Below are 24,070 nucleotides of genomic sequence, written 5' to 3'. Positions count from 1 at the left end.
AAATGCTCCTTCCTCTTGGGCTTTCTGCTGCTGAGCCCGACGACCAACTTCTTACCGCTCCTAATTCAGCAGTTCCAGAGCAGTGAGTCAGAAATTACCTCCCTGAAAGATATTTGGGCCTGAAGAAGCTAACTGTCCAGGCACAGATGCCCTAAAACCCCAAGGGGACTGAGCAAGGAACCTAAGGAAAATAGGGCTTTGCTTGGTATCTCTCAGGCCTGCCTCAAATTTCTGGTGGCAGCAGACAAGTTCCTCAACCCTTGGTTTATGTGTCAGTGAAATGGGTTTATAGTTGTCAAAACACAGTCAGATAAAAGATCCTATAGGCATTTCCTGCCCTCCTGCTTGCTCTTCTTATTGGCAAAAATAGTCTACCATATGTTGCAGTGGAATTCAGATTTGTAGGGAATATGTGTGATTTGCAAACCTATGTTGTGTATTTATGTCAATTACTGCTGTATTTCCATAAATGCACCTTCATGACTTTGAGCAGCGTCCTGAGACTGCCGAATCAGTCGAGGTAGCCTGTAAAGCATGTACTCTTCTGACACCAAGGAAGGGCTCTTAGTTTTCAGTGCAAGCTCAATCACCCCAACAGTCCCCCATATTTTCAGTCTAAGAACTTACATCAGAGAATTTAATCTTGTGTCACTCCAAAACTACCGGAAAGCACCCTAAAAGCTCTGCTCTAGACCTGTACTTCATGGGACAGCAAGCAAAAAAAGAAAACACTTTTATTTGCAACCTCAGCACAAATACAATCAGAGCTGATATTTATATATCACTGAGTGATTGTTCGGAAAGAGAAATAAAAGTAAATGATGAAACTTTGGGGAAAAAGGAACTCTCTGGAATGGAACCAAGAGCAAGATCTCCATGTTGACCTTTTGGTCAAAGCCACATAATGAGATTTATGTCATCCCCTTCAGAGATACGATTTTATTAGTTCGCTGGGAATTTAGATTTAAGGGAAATTATACATTGGGGAAGGAAAATGTTTAACATCTACTCTTAGCAAATGTCTACTTTCTTGGTGAGGTGTTAGGAAAAACACAATTAGTCCTCAGCTTATATTCAAGGGTTCCATGAGTCACAAGAGGTATTTTCAGATAGTTGTCATAGCAAGAGCCCTCTGAGTGATGACCATCTCAAGAGCACTTATAGTCACAATGGTGCTACCATTTCTCCACCTATGAATTGTAATGGCTAAAAGCTCATTACAAAAAGGTAAAATAGAAAAGACGCTCATGTATCTCTGAGCATCTCAGAGTTTTTCTTAAAGATCTGAGGTGAGGCTATATATTAAGAATAACCAATTAATTCTGATATTTGTTGCCAATATTTTTCCAGTTTCTTTAGCTTTTAATTTAATTGTATGTTATTTACAAACTGAAGTTTACATTTCTGTGAGACCATCACTGTTTCTGTAAGGACCGTTTTTCCCTGGTGACCCTTCAGAAATCAACAAAGCTGTAATATTTTAGTTCAGAGCACCTGGTTGTGTTCCTGGCCTTCACCTTCTTGTGTTATCTCCCACAGGCGTCAACAGGAAGGTGCTGTACTCTCTGGCGTTCTCAGCCAATGGCTTCTTCTCCATCGACAGCACGTCTGGTATCATCATCTTGGAGCAGCCACTGGACCGAGAACAGCAGTCTTCCTACAACATCAGTGTGCGAGCCACCGACCAGAGTCCGGGACAGTCCCTTTCCTCTACTGCCACTGTCACTATTACTGTCCTGGACATCAACGACAACCCACCTGTGTTTGAGAGGAGGGACTACCTGGTGACAGTGCCTGAGGACACCTCTCCCGGCACCCAAGTTCTAGCTGTTTTTGCCACCAGCAAAGACATTGGTACAAATGCTGAGATTACATATCTTATCCGGTCTGGAAATGAACAGGGAAAATTTAGGATCAATCCAAAGACAGGTGGGTAATCACAATATATTTGCATTCAAGGCTGCACTGTATCCTGCTTCTCCTTTCAACACTCAAACCACCATCCTTGGCAGGCTCTTTTTCCTTCTCCCTCCTTCACAGAAAAAGAAAGTGTTTTGGTGGCAGGATTTTCATGCAGACCCAGGATACACCTGGTGCACTGCTTCCTGCTAAATTTCAAGCTTCTAGTTACAGGCCTACTTGGCAAATGCTTGACTCTCAAATTGACTTCCGGAGGACTTGGAAGCACTCATATGCTTCCTCAATGTGGAGACAAAGCAGTGTTCATATTCCAAGCAAAAGAATTTGTTTGCATCTCTCCCCCAACCCCAACTTGGACCCTATTGCATGTGTTGGGAAGCGCTCCTGGAAATGAGCCTCCACTTCCCACTGACTCACCTACACCACTCCTGGCCCTTGGCCAAGACAGACACCGACTGTGCTCTGCATGGTGACCTGCAGGCCTTCCCAAACCAGAACCCCAAGTAGACTCCTCAGTGGACTGGAAACGGTGCTGCACCTGAACCCTGCTCACTCTTCTTAGTCACACTACCATCATTCCTTGCTATGCTCTTTTCAAACTCTGTGCAGCATCATCTAGGAAAAAGTTGCATAAATCTCAAACGAACAGGAGAGCTGTTAGTCCTTTTCTTCATCAGCAAGTTAATTAGTCATAAAGGCAATTTGGGGAAATAAAATCATAATTCAAGAAAGAAGTTTGGATATCCTTCAAAAACTAAACATACTCATTCTTTATTTTCCTACTGTTTGGATTTCTGCTTAAAATCCCTTTCACGTGTATTCTCATTTGTTTACTGATTCCTCCATAAATAGTCAAGGTAGTTCCCAATTTTCAGATAAGAAGTCTTTTCCGTCTCCCGCCTCTGAATCTATGTCCCTCATCACTTAAGTACTATGTACCTGTTAAGCAAGGTGGCAAAGAAGATACGCTCTCTTTTGGGTAGTCAGCACCTACAAGGAAGTTTGCATAGTTAGCAATGTGTTTTTAACATGGCAAATATGCTCAATTCCTATTAAATCTTTAGATATTCCTCACATTTTCCAGCTGGGAAAGACAAATCCGTAGAAGGTAAATGACTTCCCCAGTGTCCACTGTTAATAAGTAGGTTATTCAGGGTTTGAACTCAGATCTTCCTGACTCTGGAATGCTGGTTCCAACCTTGATATAATATAGCACTACTAACTGATGAGATGCAAAAAGTGCAGGAGACACTGTGCTTACCCTAAATTATAAGTGGATAGAAATACTGATGGAGGAACTGCATTAGCAGTATCTCTTTTCACAGCAATATCTCTGTTTATTAAGGTCATTATTTCAAATTAAAATGTATTGGGGTTTCCTTCATTTAAATATGTGTTAACTTTTGCCTATCTAGTTACAACCATTGTATATAAACACCATGGGGAAATAGTTAAGTAGTATTTAAATTTGGTGCTGGATAGCAAGATTAGGATGCAAAATAAAGCACTGGGGTATAAGAGCTAAGAAAATTTCATTCCTCAAAGAGAAAGGCTCTTGTTATTGGTATGATTTATTGGTATGAAAAGGTAGGAGCCTATTGGCAATCTTAGCAAGTTCTCCATTTTGTGTATAGCTGTGACTTTCTCATCTGTCCTCCTGTTTCCAGTTGAGAGAAAGGCAAATTTCCTTGAGAACTGCTCTGCTGCTGTACAATGACCAGCTACCAGCTGCAGAACATAGGACTGAATCACCTCACCAGGATAAGCTGAGATAAGACCTACGTAGCACTCATAGAGCTCTTCCGAGAGATGGCACCCAACTAGCTACTTTTCCTTACTTTACTTACTTAATTTTAATAATTCTGCGATATGGGATTACCATCTATACTCTGTAAGTGTGGATATTGAACTCAAACTTGATATTTGACTACTGGGTTGTCTGATTCCCAGGTAGTTCTTTTGGCTTTATGTCACTTACACCTTGAGCTTCCAGAATTCTTTCCCTTCTTTGCACCATAGTAGTTTTATGTACATGCATTATAATTTGGCAAATGATCTTTCTGGTTAAGTAAATTCAGCTTAAGTCTACAGGTATTTACACGCTGACAGGGAGCAGTGTCATACAATCACATCCACACATCTCAACTCATTCTTAGTCTTCTTGAGTTTTGAAATCAAGAGAAAGTTATCAGAGGTGCTTGTCACTATCCCTACTCCTGAGATACAGAAGCAGAGATTTTCATGCTGTGTCAGAGATATATCTAAGAAAAGAAACTGTTATAGAAACTTACAAAGATTTTTCTGCTTTAGTATTGTATTTGATGTATAGCTGTGCTTTAACTGATAACATTAATCAGACTTCTGGAATGCTTCCAGGGGGACATTAAGTAAAATCCTGAATATTTGTAATTCCTGGCTGAAAGTCTTATTACAAATATGACCACAATTATGGAACAGATGACCAATGTTTTTCCCAAGTCAAACCTAAAGTTTCTCATTTTTGTTCAAAGGGGGTATTTCTGTCTCTGAAGCCCTAGACTACGAATTATGCAAAAGATTTTACCTGGTTGTGGAAGCTAAAGACGGGGGAACCCCAGCTCTCAGTGCTGCAGCCACTGTCAGCATCAACCTCACAGATGTGAATGACAACCCTCCCAAGTTCAGCCAAGATGTCTACAGTGCTGTCATCAGTGAGGATGCCATGGTGGGGGACTCTGTCATTTTGGTAGGTGACAGGGGTGTCTAGATGTTTCACAGTTTGACTTCACAGTTCTTCCTTGTGTCTCCAAGAATGCCAGTCAGATCTGCATCTTGCAGTGATCTATTCTCCAGTTTGTGCATTAGAAAGAACCTGAAAGATTAATTTATATCAAGGCACAAATGATTAATAAACTCTTTTCAACCAGAAAAGCATACTTTTCAAGAAACCAAGACAGACCATGACATGAACATTTAATGATGGTTTCTACTCACTTGTGAATTTGGATGGTGCTATTGGGTATATAGAAGATCACTCTTCTTTTTTTGAGCTCCACTACACAACATGGTGAATAAAGAATGTATTGTATATTTTGAACTCAATATAAAGATAATAAGCATTTGAAGTGATAGATATGTTAATTTTTCATTTAATTTCTCTCCATGGTTTTCATAAAACATGACATCACTTTGTGTTTCATAAATATATCAACTCTAATTTGCCATTTTATATTTTAATAAATTAATAGGTGACTAAATATAGAATAAAATTCTCACCCCCACATACACAGAGTAGGGTAGCTATAAATGGGAGTAAGTTTGAGATTGCCCAGTCTTATAGGAGCCCTTCATGAAGTATTTTTTTTAAAATAACACTTAGAAGAATAAGCCCAGTATTCTGAGAACCCAGGTTCCATGAGACTACAAATTACATTTTTTTTTTTTTTTTAATTTTTTTTGATTTTGATTTTTCTCTGGTACCGGGAACCGAACTCACGACCTTGCGCTTGCCAGGCAGGCGCTTTTGCCGCTGAGCTAAATCCCCAGCCCCACAAATTACATTTTAGAAACAGTGAGAACCTTGCTTGCTGTCCTTACAGACTCTTAAAAGTTGGGCAAGTCTCATCCATCCATCCACGCACCTATGTGTCTATCTGTTCTGTAGTTCCCGCAGTCTCAGGTTGTATCTGCAACCCTCCTCTGGATGACTGTTCATTCTTTACACATCACATAGACTTTCCAGGCCTTCTGAGCCTCCTGAGTAGTACAAGACTCTGTCCATGCTGGTAAATCCCAACCTTACTGTCTTGGTTACTTTTTTCTCGCTGCTGGGACAAAATACCTGACGCCCAAAATTAAGGAAGGAAAGGTTTATTTCGCTTACAGTTCATGGAAGTTTTAATCCGTACTTGGCAGATTATAAGGCAGAGTGGCACATTGCAGAGAGCTGCATCTCAGGGCAGCAGCACACAGCTAACCTGCAAGCACTCACCAGGGTGGAATGGGGGAGGAATGCCCCCAAGCAGCTTCTTCCTCTCCCTTACATATGCAAACTATCCACTCCAGGGCGGGTGCAGCTCTCACACCCATATTCAAACTCTAATAGCCTGCCCAGGGCCACAGCAGGCTTTGGGGGGACACACAGACATAAACCATAACACTTACCGATTAGCAATCACGTTTGTTGTGTGATAAAGGGGAGCTTTCCTGTTATTCCTTATGTAGAGATGTGTGGGTTTGAAGAATGTCCAACTCAGTAACAGAGACCACTGTTTAGAGAATTGAGAAGGAATCATAGGAACATCCCCATCAGTGAGCTTTGGCTCCATTTTCACTGTCTTCAAATGTGAGGAAAATCAAGCCTAATAAGTATCAGGCTGTAAGCAGGTGGAAATTGACAAAAAACCAAAATGGGGCTCCAGCGTCCATCCATCATCTCTTCCACTTAAGGCTGACCACTGACATTGGTGAGCAGAGGTCCTAGGGACTGTCAGACTTAGGATTCTAATAATAACCCTTTTTTCTCTGGAGTCAAATCTTACTTTTGTTTTGCTTGTTTTCTGTGAAGCTAATCGCAGAAGATGTAGACAGCCAGCCTAATGGACAGATCCACTTTTCCATTGTGAGTGGAGACCGAGACAATGAGTTCACTGTGGATCCTGTCTTGGGACTTGTGAAGGTTAAGAAGAAATTGGACCGGGAACGGGTAAGCTCGTTTGGGTCAGCTCCCTTCCCATCCCACATCTACCCCTTCCCTGGAATCACTGGTACAGGTTGCAGAAGTGTAAAGAACAAGATTCTCTATTCTAAAAAAGAGTAAATAGGGATGGGATACAATACAGCAGAAAGAAGTATTTGGGTTAGATTTTTAAAAGAATTTTCTGCCAATAATAGCTACTAGAAATTTCTTATTGATAAAGGTTTTAAGGAAAAGATATGTATGTATCTTTCTGGGTCATTTGAATGTCAGTCCTTCCTAGAGCAAGGGACAGAAAAGTATATACGGTACTGATTTCATGAGCAACTTCAGCTCTAGGTAGGCAGATACAAAAAGATCACTGAAGGCATATAGGTCAGAAAGAAAATCCAGAAAATTTCTCTAAGGTTAAACTAAGTTTCTGAACATTGTCTTTCTTGACCAAAAATATGTGTCTTCAAAGAGAAATTAAATATAGAAACCAATGTCATAATAATGATATTACAAAAGTAGATGGGATCCACTGGGTGATATATTCCCATAATGCCAGAAATATTAAAAGAGACAAGATAGGTCAGTACTGGCAACTATTGTGTTGAGCAAAGGCCCAGAGCCATTGTTGTAATAGTGAATGTTTGGAGACATTTTTTGATTGTCAAAACTGAGCAGAGAGTGATAGTGACTGCTTGTAGGTGGAAGCAGAGGATGCTGCTTTTTCCTACAACATGTAAGTCAGTCCCAACGATAGAGAATTATCCAGCCCTAAATGCCAGTAGTGAAGGCGTTAAGACACCCTGGTCTAGAGAATCAGGTGAAAGTGGTTGATTTTTACCAAAGCAGGGCCAGCATCTGCATTTTATCTAAGTGTACACAGAAGGAAGGGAGCACCACACTTATTATCATCACCTCCTTGTGCCTAAACAGGTGTCTGGATACTCCCTAATTGTCCAGGCAGTAGATGGTGGAATTCCTGCAATGTCGTCAACTGCAACTGTCAACATTGATATTTCTGATGTGAATGACAACAGCCCAGTATTTACACCTGCCAACTATACTGCTGTGATTCAGGTAAGCAAATCTTGACTGTAAGGCACTTGTATGTATGAATTCAGCCTCTGTCCTCTGATGTGGTTTACTCATTGTCTTAGTGAGTTAGAGGTGCTATAACAAAATAACTTAGACTAGGTAATTTATAAACAACAGAAGCTTATTGCTTCTGTTTTGGAGGCTGGGAAGTCTAATAGCAAACTTCATCAGATTCTCTATCTGATGAAGACTTGGTCTTTGCTAGATGTTGACATCTAGCTGTGTCTTCAAAAGGTAGAAAATGCTAACAAATTCTTGGACCTCTTTTATGAGAACATTAATCTTTCCCAGTGGATCTTACATTGAATACTGTTTCATTGAGAATCTTCTATCAACAAATGAAGTTGAGGAGGACACAGACATTCAGACCATAGCACTCATTAGACCTTTTGTTATTATTACTTAATATCTACTTGTCCATTCACAGAGCAGGTATGAAAAGAGCCTGGTTCTTCTGACATAACTGATGAATAAATATTAGTAAGAAGTTGCAAGGACCAGATTCTTTCAATGTTAGATGCTTTATGTACACAATCTGTCCCTACAGCAATCTGTGAAGGGTCATTGTGGGTTAACTCCCAATTTACAGTTGTAGGTCAAGTCGTTCATTCAAGGCCATATAGCTGATGAGTGGCAGAGTCAGAATTTGAACTTGAGTTGGTTTCCTGAAAAAAAAAAAAAAATCCTCTCTTTTCATAATGCCAGACTATCTTTAACCAATTTTGTGCTATTCTGTCAGAGGAGGGAGATTGACATGAACCATCTCATCAGTCAAAGGGAGGTTAGTCATCAGGATAGAGCTGCTACTCATTAAAATTAATGTTCCATAAGCAATTTGTATGGCACTTTAACTACATCTGCTCTTTAAAATTAGATTTCAAGATAAAGTAACATACTGCTGGAGTTCTGCTCTCAGAGAGAATGAATTTCCTTTCCATTTATTTTTTTATTCACAAGATATGTCATGAGCTCAGTACCAGAAGCTGAGCTTCTTCTATCTACTTTCCAATATTTCTAGAGGCTAAAAGCCCAACTTTAGAAGGACTGGGAAATCCATCCTAAGAGTACTGTGGAGGACTTGGACTAGATAGAAATTGATGTGTCCTGGCACAGATACTGATTCCAGTTTGGTCTCAGAATCATCCAGGGCTTTGCAGGTAGAAGGAAAGATGAGAGTGGGCCAAGTCTTGAGAGCCCTCTGGGATAACCTTAAAGTTGTGGAGTCTGACCATTTACAGCTCCTCTCTCCTGCTCCCAGTCTGCTGAATTGTCGAGAAACCAGGCCTAGAGGTAGTCGTGAAGCAAGCAGCCATCCGCTTGTCCCCAGCCCTTTGTTAGCACAGTGCTGCTCCTCCCTGGGAGAATTTGCTTTCCCTTCCTCTGATGTGTCTTTCAGCAGCTGTGAGTGTCGATCACTGTGCTGCTTCAACCAGAGCCTTCACTGTCCTCCATTTCTTTCTCTCAGATTGCTGTGTCAGTGACTGTCATCCACCAGAGAGCTCACTCTCTCTGTCTTTTCACCACCGTATGCTTTACCCAAAATAAATGGGCTCTGCCTACTCAACATTCAGCTTTATAGCGTGCATCTATCAGCCTGACAGACTATTTTCAAATGCACAACAGGACATCAGTGGTGAAAGAACACAAGTCTCAGCCTGTGAGTGGTGGCTGGGTCTCCTCTCCCCAGAACTGGGCCTCCCTGTGGTACTTTACACCCTGCTTTCTCAGGTAGTAACCCCAAGGGCACACATTCTCATTCTCTTCCTCTCTCTGTGGAGAAAACAGCCTTTATAGAGTACGCAAATAAAGCAATAAATCTTTTGTTTTGTGCAGTGCTGAGTATGTGGTCACTGTGAAAGAGTAAATCTTCTCTGAGCTGAGGCAGTCTCATGGCGGGCTCAAGAGGACGCCGTGTCTAGTTCTAATAGACACCTCTAGTACCAAGAGGTGCTTGTGAGAAGGAGTTAATAAGAGGCCTTTGAGACTCTCCTTTCTTTTTTTTTTTATTTTTAAAAAAGGAAAACATGTTAACAAACAGACATCCATTTACAAAATAGTATAAGAATAATACAAACAATACAGAGTTACAGACAAAGTTGTAGGAAATTAACAATGGTTGTTGTATTACATATTGATATCTTCAGAGTGGGGTGTGGGAGACTCTCCTTTCTTTCTCCATTAAAATAGGTACCTCCCTTCCCCATCCCAGAATAACTTCTTCATTCCAACACGTAGCTTTCATTCAGACAAATTCAGCACATAAAACTTGATTGGGCCTGCAGCGGTCATTGTCTCTGTGACCAAACTCCCTTAAATCAATGTTGTGAGGAGCCTGAACATTCAGCTGACTGCAGACCAGTGCAGGTTGGATAATGCTGAGGTCCAAACAATGGGGCAGGGAAACCTATGCCTGAGCCACAGAATTTAATCCAGCACTTTCAAAGTGAAGATAACTTCTGACCCAAGAAGAAGCTAAAATGAGTCGTTGTTTTCCCAAGAGGAGGGAAAAGTAGAAAGATTTGCAAAATAATGACTACATAATAGTACCTGGGTTTCCAATAATTCTGACAAAGTTGAAGATTCTCTTCTCTTTACTCTGAAGTTGAGAAATATTCTACCTGCTTTCTCTCACAAGGCAAAACTGTGTTCTGGGGGTGTATGTAAAAGTTCCATACTCCTCCTGGCATATGTCTTTGTGTATTGACTGGGCAGCAGCCAGCATGTTACCCAAGATGTCTGATGTTGTGACACTATGTGACAGTGGTGCTCAAGCATCAGCATAATTTGGGTTGTGATACGTGTGAGGAATGCCTTTCTATTCCAAGAAGATGAGTTTTTGTTGATCTGAGAGAATTTCAACACAGTCACAAAGGTTGGAAAGAGTCTTCAGGGGCTCTACAAGCCAGTGGAGAGCAAGATGTATCCCATGGCATCGATGGACAGTACCAGCTACTCAAACAAGGGCCTGTGTTCTCACCTGTGGAGCACCATGTCAAGGGGGAGTAGCGGGGAGGTAGCCACAGATGGGAAATATGATGCTGGCAGAGGCCAGTATGCTTTCAAAGACAAGATAATATCACAGGGAATCCCTTCCACTGAAAGCCTGGTTTTCTATCATAGCACTCTCCATCCACAATAGAGGCTTTTTTTATTATTATTTTAATGTGAAGAGAGATGTAATTTTATCTTCCTTTTCACTATATACTTTCATGCAGGAAAATAAGCCAGTGGGGACCAGCATCTTGCAGCTGGTGGTGACAGACAGAGATTCCTTCCACAATGGGCCTCCCTTCTCATTTTCTATTTTGTCGGGAAACGAAGAGGAGGAGTTTGTGTTGGATCCTCATGGGATCCTTCGGTCAGCAGTGGTTTTCCAGCACACGGATTCTCCAGAATATGTGCTGTGTGTTCAGGTATGGCTTTACTCTCTATCCACTTTAGACTGCCTTTCTCTCTAGTGCATCTTTCTCTCATGTGGTTGAATTTTGTTTGTTCAGCAGGTCACCATTATTCCTTACTATGAAGGAATGCTCTCCTTTCAAACTCAAATTCAGTTTCACACCAATAAAAATGGCCTCTGTGTGTGAAATTGAACAGGAAGGAAGGGAAGCGTCACTGTTCAGAATGGACTTTTCTATTGCTTACACCCAGCAGACAGTTACTAGGCCTAAATCTACATTCCGAAAATTCCCAAGGTCCTAAATGACCCACAAAGACAATTATTTGGTCAATGCTTGCTGCTTTGTACTGAGTATTATTCATTGCATTACTCCACCTGAGGAAGCTATCAATCTTGTCTTACTGGGATTTAGACTTATCATGGCTTCTTCTTGGTACACCTTCCCCGTGAGGCAAGAGGAAACCAAGGACCCAGCTGGCAGTAGTTTCCCACAGTCTAAGTTCCTCAAGGTCACTCGCCTGTGTGACACAAATGAAGCAAAAGTAAAAGGCATGCAAAGGCTATATAATGAAACAAGGAGCACATAAAACTCTCAGCAGAGGAACTTTGCTAACACCAAGATCTGGATCCCATGAGTAAAACAGTAATTTTTTAAGCCCACAGTTAATCATAGGTGCAACCTAGACCCAATATGAATGGTGGCAGTGATAACAATAGTCATTTTTTGGTATTTGTATAGCATTTGTCTATGCTATTTCTTTGGATAGGTTAAACTCATTCAACTGCACAAAACCATCCAAATTAGTAACGTTGGCTCTGAGCAGGTCAAGGAACTCTTCAGCTGTGCCACCATTCCTTCAAAAATATTATGTGAACAATTTTCTATCACATTATAGACTTCGAGGTACAGCAGACATTTTCAGCGTTAGCTGAAAAGCCAGATGTATGAGCACCGAAGCTAAGATTCCAGGTCCGATCTGTGGCATCTTGGCACTTGCTCTTATATTACCTTTCTTGTACAAAGACACTTTTCCTCAGCTCCTGCCAGGCCTGCAAGACTGCTGTCACCATGCCTCCGCAGATCCCTGCCTGTTCGCCAGCCCCTGGGAATATGTCCTTCTTCTGAAGCAGTGTACCACTAACTATCTCCACCTTGCATGTGGCAGCTGCTCAGGAAAGATCTGTTGTCAGAGTGATTTGTTCCATTGATTTTTACATAAAGCAGCAAGAGAAAAGGGTTCTTTCATGCTACTTATTTTCTCTTTTTTGTGCCACTTTTTATTCTAAACCTCACTTTGATTTAATTCCCACTTAAATAATGTTGTTTTTTAAAAATGTGCGGAAAGGTGCCATCTAGTCCAGTAAAAAGGAAAGAATCCAACAGAGAATAAAGATTCCTTCTCTAAGTGGAAATACCGTTTTATGAGGTTTTTTCCTGTGGCTTCTGTCCAAAATGAAAACAAGGCGAGCCTGCTGTGGGCATGTTGGGTCTCGTAGCACTCCCAGCCTCCTTCCCAGTCCCCCTCACAACTGGTTTTATTGTGTTGACACATTTTATTGTCCATAACAAAATGTACATATGGGAACCAAAGGTGATAAATCATTCCTCTTACTTAAATGCTCATCCTTGGCATTTTTAAGAATAGTGACAGGGACAGAGGAAGAAGCAAATATGATTAAAGCTATAGACATCTTCTATCTGAAGAGTTTTTAAAAATTATGAGGATTTTTTTCTCAGTCCTTTATTTCTTCCCTTCTTGGATCCCCAGGCAAAGGATTCAGGCAAACCGCAGCAAGTTTCTCATTCCTATGTCCGCGTGAGGGTCATTGAGGAAAGTATTCACAAGCCCACAGCCATTCCCCTGGAAATCTTCATTGTCACCATGGAGGATGACTTTCCGGGTGGGGTTATTGGAAAAATCCATGCCACAGATCAAGATATGTATGATGTGCTTACATTTGCCCTGAAATCAGAGCAGAAAAGCTTGTTCAAAGTGAACAGTCATGATGGGAAAATCATTGCCCTGGGAGGCCTGGACAGTGGCAAGTATGTCCTGAATGTGTCTGTAAGTGACGGCCGCTTCCAGGTGCCCATCGATGTGGGCGTGCATGTGGAGCAGCTGGTCCATGAGATGCTGCAGAACACCGTCACCATCCGCTTTGAGAACGTGTCCCCCGAGGATTTTGTGGGTCTGCACATGCACGGGTTCCGGCGCACCTTGCGGAATGCAGTCCTCACCCAGAAGCAGGACAGCCTGCATATCATCAGCATCCAGCCCGTGGCAGGCACCAACCAGCTGGACATGCTGTTTGCTGTGGAGATGCACAACAGTCAGTTCTACAAGCCAGCCTACCTGATCCAGAAGCTGTCCAGCGCCAGGCGGCACCTGGAGAACGTCATTCGCATCTCAGCCATCCTGGAGAAGAACTGCTCTGGGCTGGACTGTCAGGAGCAACACTGCGAGCAAACCTTGTCATTGGATTCCCATGCACTCATGACCTACAGCACAGCTCGCATCAGTTTTGTGTGTCCACGCTTTTACAGGAATGTGCGTTGCACCTGTAATGGTGAGTGTGATTTAGAGAGTTCTTTCTTGTCTCCTCAGGCATTAGGAGTAGAAGTTCCTGGCACATAAGCATTCAGTCACCCATTCAGCTGAACATTGACTGATCACCTACTGTGTGCCCAATAACTATGACAGATGCTGACGCTGCAGGAGAGACATGACAAGCCAGTCCTCACTCCTGTAGAGCATTCGCACAGGGAGCAGCACAGACAGGCAGGCCCAGCATTGTTAGAAGTACAGAATCCTACGGGAAACCCAGTGACAGGGAAGGTTTCTTAAAGGGAGCATCCTGTCGGTTGCAACAAAGGTCAGGAGGGAATTAGGGGAGCGGAAGGAGAGTGTTCTGGGCAGGAAGCCGCGTGTCTGGGAAAGCTTAAGTGTGAGGGCAGAACTAACATGAGGAGATGGAAAAAGCTTTATCCTCACTGCAGCGAGATGGCAGAGATGACAAATGGACTGGAGAGCAGGCCCAGTAATCACACAAGGGCCATTAGCCAGGATGAAGAATTTAGAAATTATCCTCAGGCAGTGAGAACCATGGGCTGATTAGAAGTGAAGAAGTGACAAGATCAGCTCTGTCTATCACAAAGGGCGTGGAGGGGAATGGATGAGAGAGGGGTCAGGCCAGAGGCAGGGAAACAAGTGAGAAAGCTGCTGCAGAGCGTAAGGGCAGTTCAGTTTACTTCAATAAAAACAAGGGCAGATGTTCAGGAGTACAGCCAAGGAGAGGATTCGACCCTCAAAGCCACAGAGACAGAATGAATGGCTTGTGCTTCCTGATGTAACTACAGTCATGGAGCCCTGACCTCTCCCGTTGAGAGGTCACAGCTGCATGGAGTCATATGGCTGTAGTGGTCAGTAAGAATGATTTCTTTCCTTCTCCTCTCTCAGATGTCTGGAGCCATAAAGTCACTGCCTCCTCAGAACACTACTGGATTTGGTGTCAACTTGGTCCACAGAGACCATAGTCATAGGGGAGGCCATTTGTGAAACATCCTTGAAGGGAACTAGGGACAGACAGCATCCCTGGCCTTTTCTCTTGCAGCAAGTTCTTGATTGTAGTTATTAGAGGGAGAACTGAGAGCTCATGGCTCCCTGTAAGAGATATATTGTACAGCGTCCAAGCAGTGCAGATGACACTCACTTCTGGACACTCACTCAGTTGTACCCAGTGAATTCTATTAGCTCTTTCATCAGATAGGTACAGTGATGATCAGACCTGTGGAATATGTAGTCACTGCAAAGTAGCTTACACTGTGCATGCTAACTGAAATACACTTCTGGCAGATTTCATCACTGTGCAGAATTTATGAACGCCAATTGCCTAGGCCTTACCTAGATTTCCTTCTCAAGGAAACTCATTTATGCATCAAGGCTCTGCTAAGGTCTCCATGCAGAGATTCACAGCAGGCTTCAAAAGGGTTTAGGACAGCACAGGGCAGCCTCTGCAGGAGAAACTCTACTAATCTAATTAATCCTTTTACTCTGAAAAATCCGAGCAAAAATCTGTGGAGGCAGCAGTGTCCTAGGCACTGAAGATTCAAACTGAAACAGACTTGTCTCTTCTTTTGGAACCCGACTATGGTGAAACCAGCTTGCAAGCACCTACATGCTGAAGTACTTCCAAATTACATGCTAGAGAGCAGAAAGCACAGAGTGGCCCTCTGTGATATTTACACAGAGGAACCGTGTATTTGCTAAGTCTTTGGAGATGAGTATGAGATCATTTAAAAGAGACAGTGGTGGGCAGGCTTTGAAGAATCTCTTTAAAAGAGGTACTTAGAGGGATCATGTTTGTTTGGGATAGAGGAGATTGATCTTTATTTTGTATAAGATTACTTTAAATGCAGAAAGTTTGAAGGGGATGTCCTTGCCCAGTCTTGTTACCTCTTCCTGTAAACCTCTCTGCTCCCAGTAAACCAAGAAGCCGGAAATCTTTGTCATTCCACCCCTCAAGAGCCCAAGAAGAGGCCTTTTGAGTTTGAAAACAGCATTTCTTCACTGAGAGCTCTGTGTAGTCAGGCCAAGTGCTCGTCCTCTTCTCACCTTTGTCATTCTTCTAATTTAGCTATAAAATAAAATTATACATTTTAGTGGTAAAAGGAAATCAAAAGGCCCTCTGGTCCATCCTCATCCGCAGCAGCCGATGTGTGATAATCCCTACATTAGAAATGTGTAGCTGTGCGCCTCTCCGAGGGCCGCCACGCTGGTGAGAGTGGCATGCTGATTGAGGGTAGAGTCTCCACAGTACCCTACTTTATCACCTGCATCTTAATAACATGGTCTGTATTTGTTATTTGATCATAACCTCAGTGCTGTGTGCTCTATAGGAATATTCAGCCCCATCTCCTAGACTAATTGCCATTCTCCTGATACCATTCCAGGCAGGCAGAGTTCTCTCAGCCTCCAGGCTGCAGAGGGTTTACTGCAAGGGGTGAGCCCCACACTCAGTCATGGACAGTAGGTTTATGCCACAGCCTGGGAGCCTACCCATGCAGTCTGAGCGCCTAATGCTAGTGGTCAGGAAAACAAACTTGCACAAATTTTACAGCAAAAGAGAAAAACATTTCTTCCAAAGTTAAGGAAAAAGCTCTTCAATAGTAATCTCTCTCTCACTTCTAAAGTTTCCTTTTAAAGAAAAATACAATGAAGAATTATTAAAGTAAACAGTAGGCATTTTTAAGCATCTTCTCATTTATTCGAAAGGGGAAGCATTGAATTCAACAAATACTCTCCACACACACATATGCACATGTGCGCGTGCACACACACACACACACACACACACACACACACACTAATACACATGAGCCTAGGCTGCTCTTACGTTTACCCTGTGAGGCCGACAAAAATCATTAAATGGACTTTCCCAATGCTTGGTGGAGTAATTACTGCAATATCCATTCTGGCCTGTAGAGTGATGTTTATACAGATTCGGCCTCGGTGTTCTATCCTCTTCCCAACTTGCAACTCATCTTTTTCTCATGCAGATTTTTTGGGCCCAATTATTATCATTAACATCTTGAACCAAAATGCTGAGTTGTGCTAACAAAATGAAAGCAGACTTGAATTTTAAAGCCAAATAAACTATTAAATTCCAGCTACCATCTAGCATCATGTTTGAGCAGAACTTCAGAGGAGACAAAGTTCTGGTGTTAAAGATAGCTCCTGATGAACTTCAGATGTTCAATATTTTCACTTCAGTAAGAAAGTTTGACACCAATTTAAAACAAATGTGGAGTGATATATTCCCTGGAGCTGTACATAAGGGAAGTAAGAGGAAAGGGTACCAGAACAACCTACAGCACTGTAATGATTTTCAAGTTTTAAAATCTCATTGACTTAAAAATCTGATAAAAGTATATATCAAAAATGAGCTGAGGATATAGCTCAGTGGCACAGTGCCTGCCTGGCAGGCATAAGGTCATGAGTTTGGTTCCTGGTACCAGAAAAGAAAAAAGTCCAAAAATGACACACAGTCCATCCAGGAGAATGGACTCCCAATGAGACCATCAGAGTCTAAAGCTGAATGTGTTTATAAGGGTAATGACTGAAGTGTTTGCCTGATATGTCATTTTTATTCAGATGTGGAACACAGAATAGAATCTAGAGTTCCCAGTGAAATGAACGGAGCATTACCATGGATGAAGATGAGTGACGCAGTAGCTGTGTCCTCAGCTAGTGGAGGGAGAGCATTGTCATAGGAGGTGCTCGAGGTATTGAGAACACTGGAGCAATGGAGGTAATGCTGCCTGAGCAAGGTCTAGAAAGATGCCTAGAATTAGACAGGTGTCCAGGACAGTGAGTTTCAGGCCAAGGAACAGGAACTCCAAGGACATGAGGAACAGTGTGTACTTCAGTGCACAGATTAAGGCAGGAACAAACATTACAACTAATACATGTTGGTTTCCATGCTATTTTCCAGGCATGCATAATCGCACTGAACCTTCACTATGATCTTATAGAGTAGAAATCATTAACTTTCTTCAAGATTAATTAAACTAAGACTTAACAAGTTCAACTGATTTACTCAAGATCACAGAGTTAGTAAATGGCTGAACCAGGATTCTTCCTCAAGAGCATTTCTCAATAACTGAACCTTACCACCTCTGTACAGATTTGGAAAGAACTTGGCAGTTTCCCAGTCCTTGACATATGTAGACACCCTGTTTAATGTATTCTTGGGATGCTAATTCAGCCCAATTTTGATTACCAGTGCTAGAGGCTCACAAGACAGCCTTGAGATGATCTTCTGCCTTATACAGTAGTGCACAAAAATCCATTTCCTTGTAACACCATACAACTCTATCAATCCAATGATGGCAAATCTTTTAGAGCCTTCATTCATACAAACAGCCTGCCGAGGCATGCATGCCATATGTTTGCACCACTGCTTTAGACTCACACAGCATCTAATTGGTCTAACCACCACCTCTATAGCCGGCACTCTACATAGCTCAAGATAGTTGTTGTGACCCTTTGAATCTTCATGTCCTAGCCAAACAAGAGAAGTCTCTTTGCTCCTTGCCTGCAGACAAATATATGCTATAAAGAGTTATAGGTGCTATAATTGGGGCACAGAGGAGGCATAAAGGATGGAGTCATCAGTTCTATGTGGAGGAGTCTAAAAAAGGCTTTAGGAGCAATGAAGCTTGTTGTATGGTTTTTTGCCAAACAGGGAATGTATTCTGAGCAACAAAAGCTGTGAAGAAAAAGACTCAGATCTTGGGTACCACTTTGTTTGCACATTCGCTCAGCAGCTCTATACTGTCTTCCACTGTTTTCCCTGGACAGGGTGCTGTGGATACATAATGAAAAGGTTCGTGTGGTCCTCATCTCCATGAAGCACGGCACAGCATCACAGCATTAGGCAGATGCCAAGAAGCTCAGTTGGGCTGGATGGGCTGGAGTAAGGACAGTCCTTGGGAGGGGTATGGTAGGGACAGGTAAATGGAACCTGCTGGTAGGTGGCCATGGAGATGAACTTCTGATCAGCACAAGAAAGTAAAAAGCAGTACAATACTTGACCTTATGAGTTTTTACAATAAATAAAGATCTGAAATTGAGTTTATTTTGAGGTTAGGCTTTGTTAATACTAATTGAGGAGGGAGCCAGTAGCACCAATGCCAGTACTATGAATGACTGCATTATTGTATCTGAATCTTAAAAAAGAAAGGTCCCCCTACAAATGGGGAAGTTTCTATTTTCTATTCATAAGTCTCTGCAGATCCCTCATTTCTAGTACACATGAGTCCCAAGTACAGGAGAGGTTTGACACTGCTTCTTATATTTTGCCATTCATGCACATGGTCCCCAGGGACAATGAAACTACAGTCATCCTTTAGTGAAATCATATCAAAAAGATGGCTGAGTCAAGAAAAGAACATTCTGGGGAGTCTCTGCCTCTGGGCCCATACAAGAGACTACTTCAAAACACAGGTCTCAGGAAAATGTACTGTTTTAGAACACTTCCTACAGGCCATGAATTAAGAAGGCAGCTCACTGGCTTGCATCGCATTGGCCAGGACATGGCATCTTCGCAAGCGCATTCTGGGAGTGGGATGTTTACCACTGGTTATTGGATTCCTTGGTGTAATAAGGCAGAGGCATAAATCAAGAGGTTGAGTCAGCTTAAAGTGGCAGCACAATAATCACAGCTAGATACCAATGTTGGCTTATGGTGTAGAGCAATCCAGGGGGCTGTAGAGATGCTGTGAAGAGAAGGAGAGGAGAGACCCTCTCCCTGCACATTCCAAAGCATTGAAGCTTCTGTTCAAGGGAACTGTCTGTTGTCAACACTAGAGAAAGTAACCGGAAATTACACCTGAACAAACCTTCGGGAGGTGGAAAACCTTCTTCCAGAGACTGGTCACACTGTGTGCACATTTGTCCTGGTGGAGAAGCTTATGGGTAAACACTAGCTGCCCCAGAGACAGAGAAGGTGGTGCAGACACCCAGAGCACATGCCTGGGATGCTGATGCCTGAAGGCTCTAGGCCTTAGTTTATGCCTTCCGTGCACATGTATTTTCTATCATCTGTCAACCTACAACACATAAATCTGACCCAAAAGCATAGCATGTAAAGGTTACCCTGAGCTCAGCTCTCTGTCATTCTGCCAGGTCAACTTGATGCTTCCGGGCTTGAGAGCTTGTTTAAATATTTTTAAATCTTTACAAGTTGCTTTCACATCCACTAGCCCACCTAATTTTCACAACGCTATGAAGAATCATATTCTGACTTTTTTGAAAAGAAAATGGGAACCCAGAAAAGCCAAGGAACTAGTGCAAGGCTGCACAATGATTAAATCAAGTAACTAGACAGGGCCCAAACCAGGTCTGCAGCTTGTCAGTGCAATCAGTAACCTTTGCCTTTACACAACTTGCATTCCCAAGGGGACTGAGAATGAGGACCAGACCCTGCTCTCCCTGCTTTATGTTGTGACAGGAAGCTCAGATCGTCTGGTCCTGCCCTGGCATACAATAAATGGTGTCGGTGAGCTTGACAAAGTGGGAGCCTTTCTCCCTTCATGCTCAAACTGGTACCAAATTGATGGATGCCTGGAGATGCAGAGCATGCAGGAATGCAAGTCCCCATCCCCCAAGCTGTCACTGAACACAGCACAAGTTCATTAAACCTGGATTATTTAATGATAGTTAATAAGATAAACTTCCTCCCAGAAGCCAACAGGAGTTGACACTTTGTCTCTTAACTGGTACTCAGGAGCTGATGAGGCACTTTCTGCCAGAAGAGAGCAGGTCTTTAAAGCTCTTAACAATCATAGGTATATACACTTCCCTGAAAAGGGGATGATGTAAACATGTGATTTCTAAAAGCAAGTTAACCCCTCAGCATCCACTTAAAGCATAGTGAATTTTATGTAGCTAGAGAACTTAGGCCTTAAACTGGAAAAAGCTTCATCCAGACCTAGGTCGGTCTGAGGTCCAGGGTCACAGGACACTTTTCAGGGTCAGTGTCCAAAAGTCAAGTCCCCCTAATAATATACATTTTAGAAAGGACCTAATTTGTTATTGTGGTTTACAGAAAAGAAAGGACTGCAGTGCTGGGTATGGCGAATACTTAATTTTGAGGCACTTGTTTTTCAGTGACTTTGTAAGTCTTTCCTAGGAACAGAACACAGTTCGTGCACATAGTCACTTCTGTCCCCAGCCAGGGAGAGTGCTGCGTGTACAGTGACCTGCAGACTCTAACCTGCCTTCGTGCTTCCTTAAGCCACCCAAGAGCGAGCCTGTGAACACAGCAACCTGAAGCAGCCGAAGATCGAATGTTTGTGGCTTAGTTTGTCCCAGTCTATGGCATGAGGAGGAGACCCCAGAGGATTTTGAAAGGGTTTTGAAAGCATCAGGGGACACATTCCTTGCCAAAAACTCTTCCCTTGACCCTGAAGAACCCACTCAAAGCAAAAAGAGTATGTCAAAATTAATAGCTGCTGGAGTGAATATGAATATACATTATATCTCGTTTATTTTAATATTATTTATAAAATGTACTTGCTCTAATATTTATAGTAATATTTTTAAATATATCCTTGAGCCACATTGTTCATAGTAGGGGTTAGATCTGGCATAATCCTTGAGCTGGTGACTATGACTTAATGTATGAGTTGCTATGCACAATAACACAAGGAAATAAGAGGACTGGTGAGTTTGTACATTAACTCAGAGTCAGAGATATAGGTCAGAGATATGAGTCACTACCCCCTGTTAATGATAGGTGAAAAACCAAACATATGAGTAAAAAGTAGAAATACCCAAATTCTGAATTTGTACTAAAATACAGCATTTAGCTTTTATTATAAACATTTATAGATGTTTTGTTTTTTAAAATATGTGACTGTGATTCCTACAGTAATAAACAGCTTTGCTCTCACAGGTCTGAAATTATCTAGCCCTATTTTCTGCTTTGAAACTGGCTTTTCAAGTGGATTTATGGTAATCCAAGATTTTTTAGCAAAGCAGTCATTATATAAAAGCAGAGCAGCTGTGTATCAGAAACATAGCAATTGATAGCGTATTTTTAGACTGCCTAAAATAGAAGATGAAAATAAAAGAGAACAAGGTATGCCCACAGACTGAAAAACGTCATACTTTTTACAAACATAAACTATGTCTAACTGGAAGGTAATGCCCAACTAATCCAGAAGTTACATAATATCTTATTTCATGATATTTATGTGCTTGCATGGTGATGTTATTTCTTTTCATGTTTATATGTCCAGGCCTATTATCTCACTTTCCTTGAACACTTATTTTACTCCACTAACTTAGAAACAATTTTTTGAATGAATTCAACAATTATTATTTTGTTCTTGTTGTTGTTGAATGAATGTGCCAGAAGTTATTTTAAAAATGGTTATCAAAGCCTCTTGAAGTCAGCATGAGATGGTCAAACAGCTGTTTTAATTTCCATGAGTACTGCTCAATATATGACAAAAAATAAAAATTTGGAGAGAAGAAAGTCAGAAGATATATTTCAGGACACACGGGTCTTGTAGAACCATTTATAGAGATCATTCTAATTTTTCAGTTAAAATGCCTTCATATTCTAAGACTTTGTAAGCTGGATCATTGCCAAAAGTGCCTTTTATGATGAATCTGTACACCAGTGGAAAATAGGATTTATGAATTCTGAGTTTGTTGGTGCTACTTACATTGCTCCTCTCACACACTGCATTTTTAAAAATGTTTGTATGCAGTTTGCATTACATTTCTGCTTCCTCTTGGACAAAAAAAAAATTACTGTGTCATGGGACTATGTGTTTAATGATGAGGAAAGAACCATTATGGAGAAGGATGTGATAATGTGTCCGCTCTTGCCAAGGAACAAAGCCACTGATGTCCAGGGCATTACAGGTTCAAGGAGAAGAGACGCTCCCTTAGGCCACTGCTAACCCATCTAGGAAATTACTGCTTCTGTTATGGGTTAGTTTTAATTCAGGTCTCCTTTCCTGCAGTCCTGTTACCACTTAAACTCTTACAGGATTGGAAGGGGCCCAATTACACTTGAAAGATGCAGGATCATGGAAAAGAGCACTTCCTTCAGTGGACCCATATCTGCCCTCACCACAGCTCTGACCTAACTCACTTGGGTCCTGGATTCTGCCTTAATCAGTTAATCTGCTTTCCAGGATTTCCCTTTTGAGAGACTAACCTTTCATCTTTCTATGCTGTGAACATCAAACAGATAGAAAGGAAGCCTTCCTTTGCCAAGGGTAATTCTACTATTTTTGATAGCTGCTAGGGCACACTTAGAGCTAATCAATAAAATAGCATGTACCAGGAAGAATTAGGAAACAATGTGAGCTGTACTTTCACAATTTAGTCAGACTTTTCTTTAGAAATGTCTTTTTTCCCTGCCCTGGATCAACAGCTAACCTCTTCCGCAGCCTATTCTCCAATCTATCTGGGCAGAGACAGGCTGTATAAGAAATCTAAACCCAGGTGATTGGTATGCAGCTCCCTGTCAAGTGCAGAATATCACTCCAATAAAAACTAGCAGAGGCTTTGCATGTGATCTTTCTTCATCTGAAGTTGGTCCAAGTGCAACTTTAACATATTTTAGCCTTAAAGAAGGAATTTTATTTACTGTTTCCACCTAACTGGTTGTGATCTGACAGTGAGCTTTCAGCAGATGGAGAAACACATGATGGGCATCTATTGGGTGCTTTTGCTCCTGGGTGGCTTGTTACTCAGCTCAGATACTATAGAACCAAGCTCTTGAAATATTCTTGTGCTTGCTAAAATTTAAGGTGATTCCTTTGTATACTGACCATGCATATTACCCCTCTTTGTCACAGGAGGACTGTGCCCAGGATCCAATGATCCTTGTGTGGAGAAGCCATGCCCAGGGGATATGCAATGTGTTGGCTACGAAGCTAGCAGGAGACCGTTTCTCTGCCAGTGTCCACCAGGGAAGCTCGGAGAGTGTTCAGGTGCAGAGTGGCATGGATTAACAAGAGTCTAATTTCATACTAGTGAAACACTAACTCTTGAGTAGAATACATTGCCCAGGCCATTCCAGAAGATGTTTATTGCCCAGTGTGGTGGTGCATGCCTATAATCCCAGCACTGGGTAGGCTGAGGCATGAGGATTGTTACGAGTTTGAAACTAGCCTGGGCTACAAAGTGATCTCAAGGCCAGCCTGAACTGCATAGTGAGACGCTGTCTCAAAAAGACCAAAAAAAAAAAAAAGATGTTTATTGCCCAGTGTGGTGGTGCATGCCTATAATCCCAGCACTGGGTAGGCTGAGGCATGAGGATTGTTGCGAGTTTGAAACTAGCCTGGGCTACAAAGTGAGCGCAAGGCCAGCCTGAACTGCATAGCGAGACCCTGTCTCAAAAAGACAAAGAATAAATAAAATTTTTTAAAAAAGAATTATTGAATTGCTTTTGATGGTCTAGAA

The 24,070-nt window shown here is 41.9% G+C and overlaps 1 protein-coding gene across 2 annotated transcripts in view; it reads left to right on the top strand.

The window, feature by feature from the left end:
- Nucleotides 1–24,070, top strand: part of Fat3 (FAT atypical cadherin 3) — a gene marked incomplete at its 5' end in the record, with an annotated part of 616,828 nt that overhangs the window by 550,012 nt on the left and 42,746 nt on the right. For both annotated transcript variants that reach the window (XM_005379721.2, XM_013512035.1), the window contains 7 exon segments: nucleotides 1,540–1,929; nucleotides 4,431–4,645; nucleotides 6,467–6,604; nucleotides 7,520–7,663; nucleotides 10,897–11,094; nucleotides 12,851–13,649; nucleotides 23,464–23,598. In XM_005379721.2, coding sequence (XP_005379778.1) covers nucleotides 1,540–1,929; nucleotides 4,431–4,645; nucleotides 6,467–6,604; nucleotides 7,520–7,663; nucleotides 10,897–11,094; nucleotides 12,851–13,649; nucleotides 23,464–23,598 — 2,019 coding nt within the window.

This window comes from Chinchilla lanigera, unplaced genomic scaffold, assembly GCF_000276665.1.
Source record: "Chinchilla lanigera isolate Chin_1 unplaced genomic scaffold, ChiLan1.0 scaffold00013, whole genome shotgun sequence".
In the NCBI taxonomy this organism is placed as follows: domain Eukaryota; kingdom Metazoa; phylum Chordata; class Mammalia; order Rodentia; family Chinchillidae; genus Chinchilla; species Chinchilla lanigera.
The sequence above is the reverse complement of the archived record's forward strand: the minus strand, read 5'-3'. Positions and strand labels throughout refer to the sequence as shown.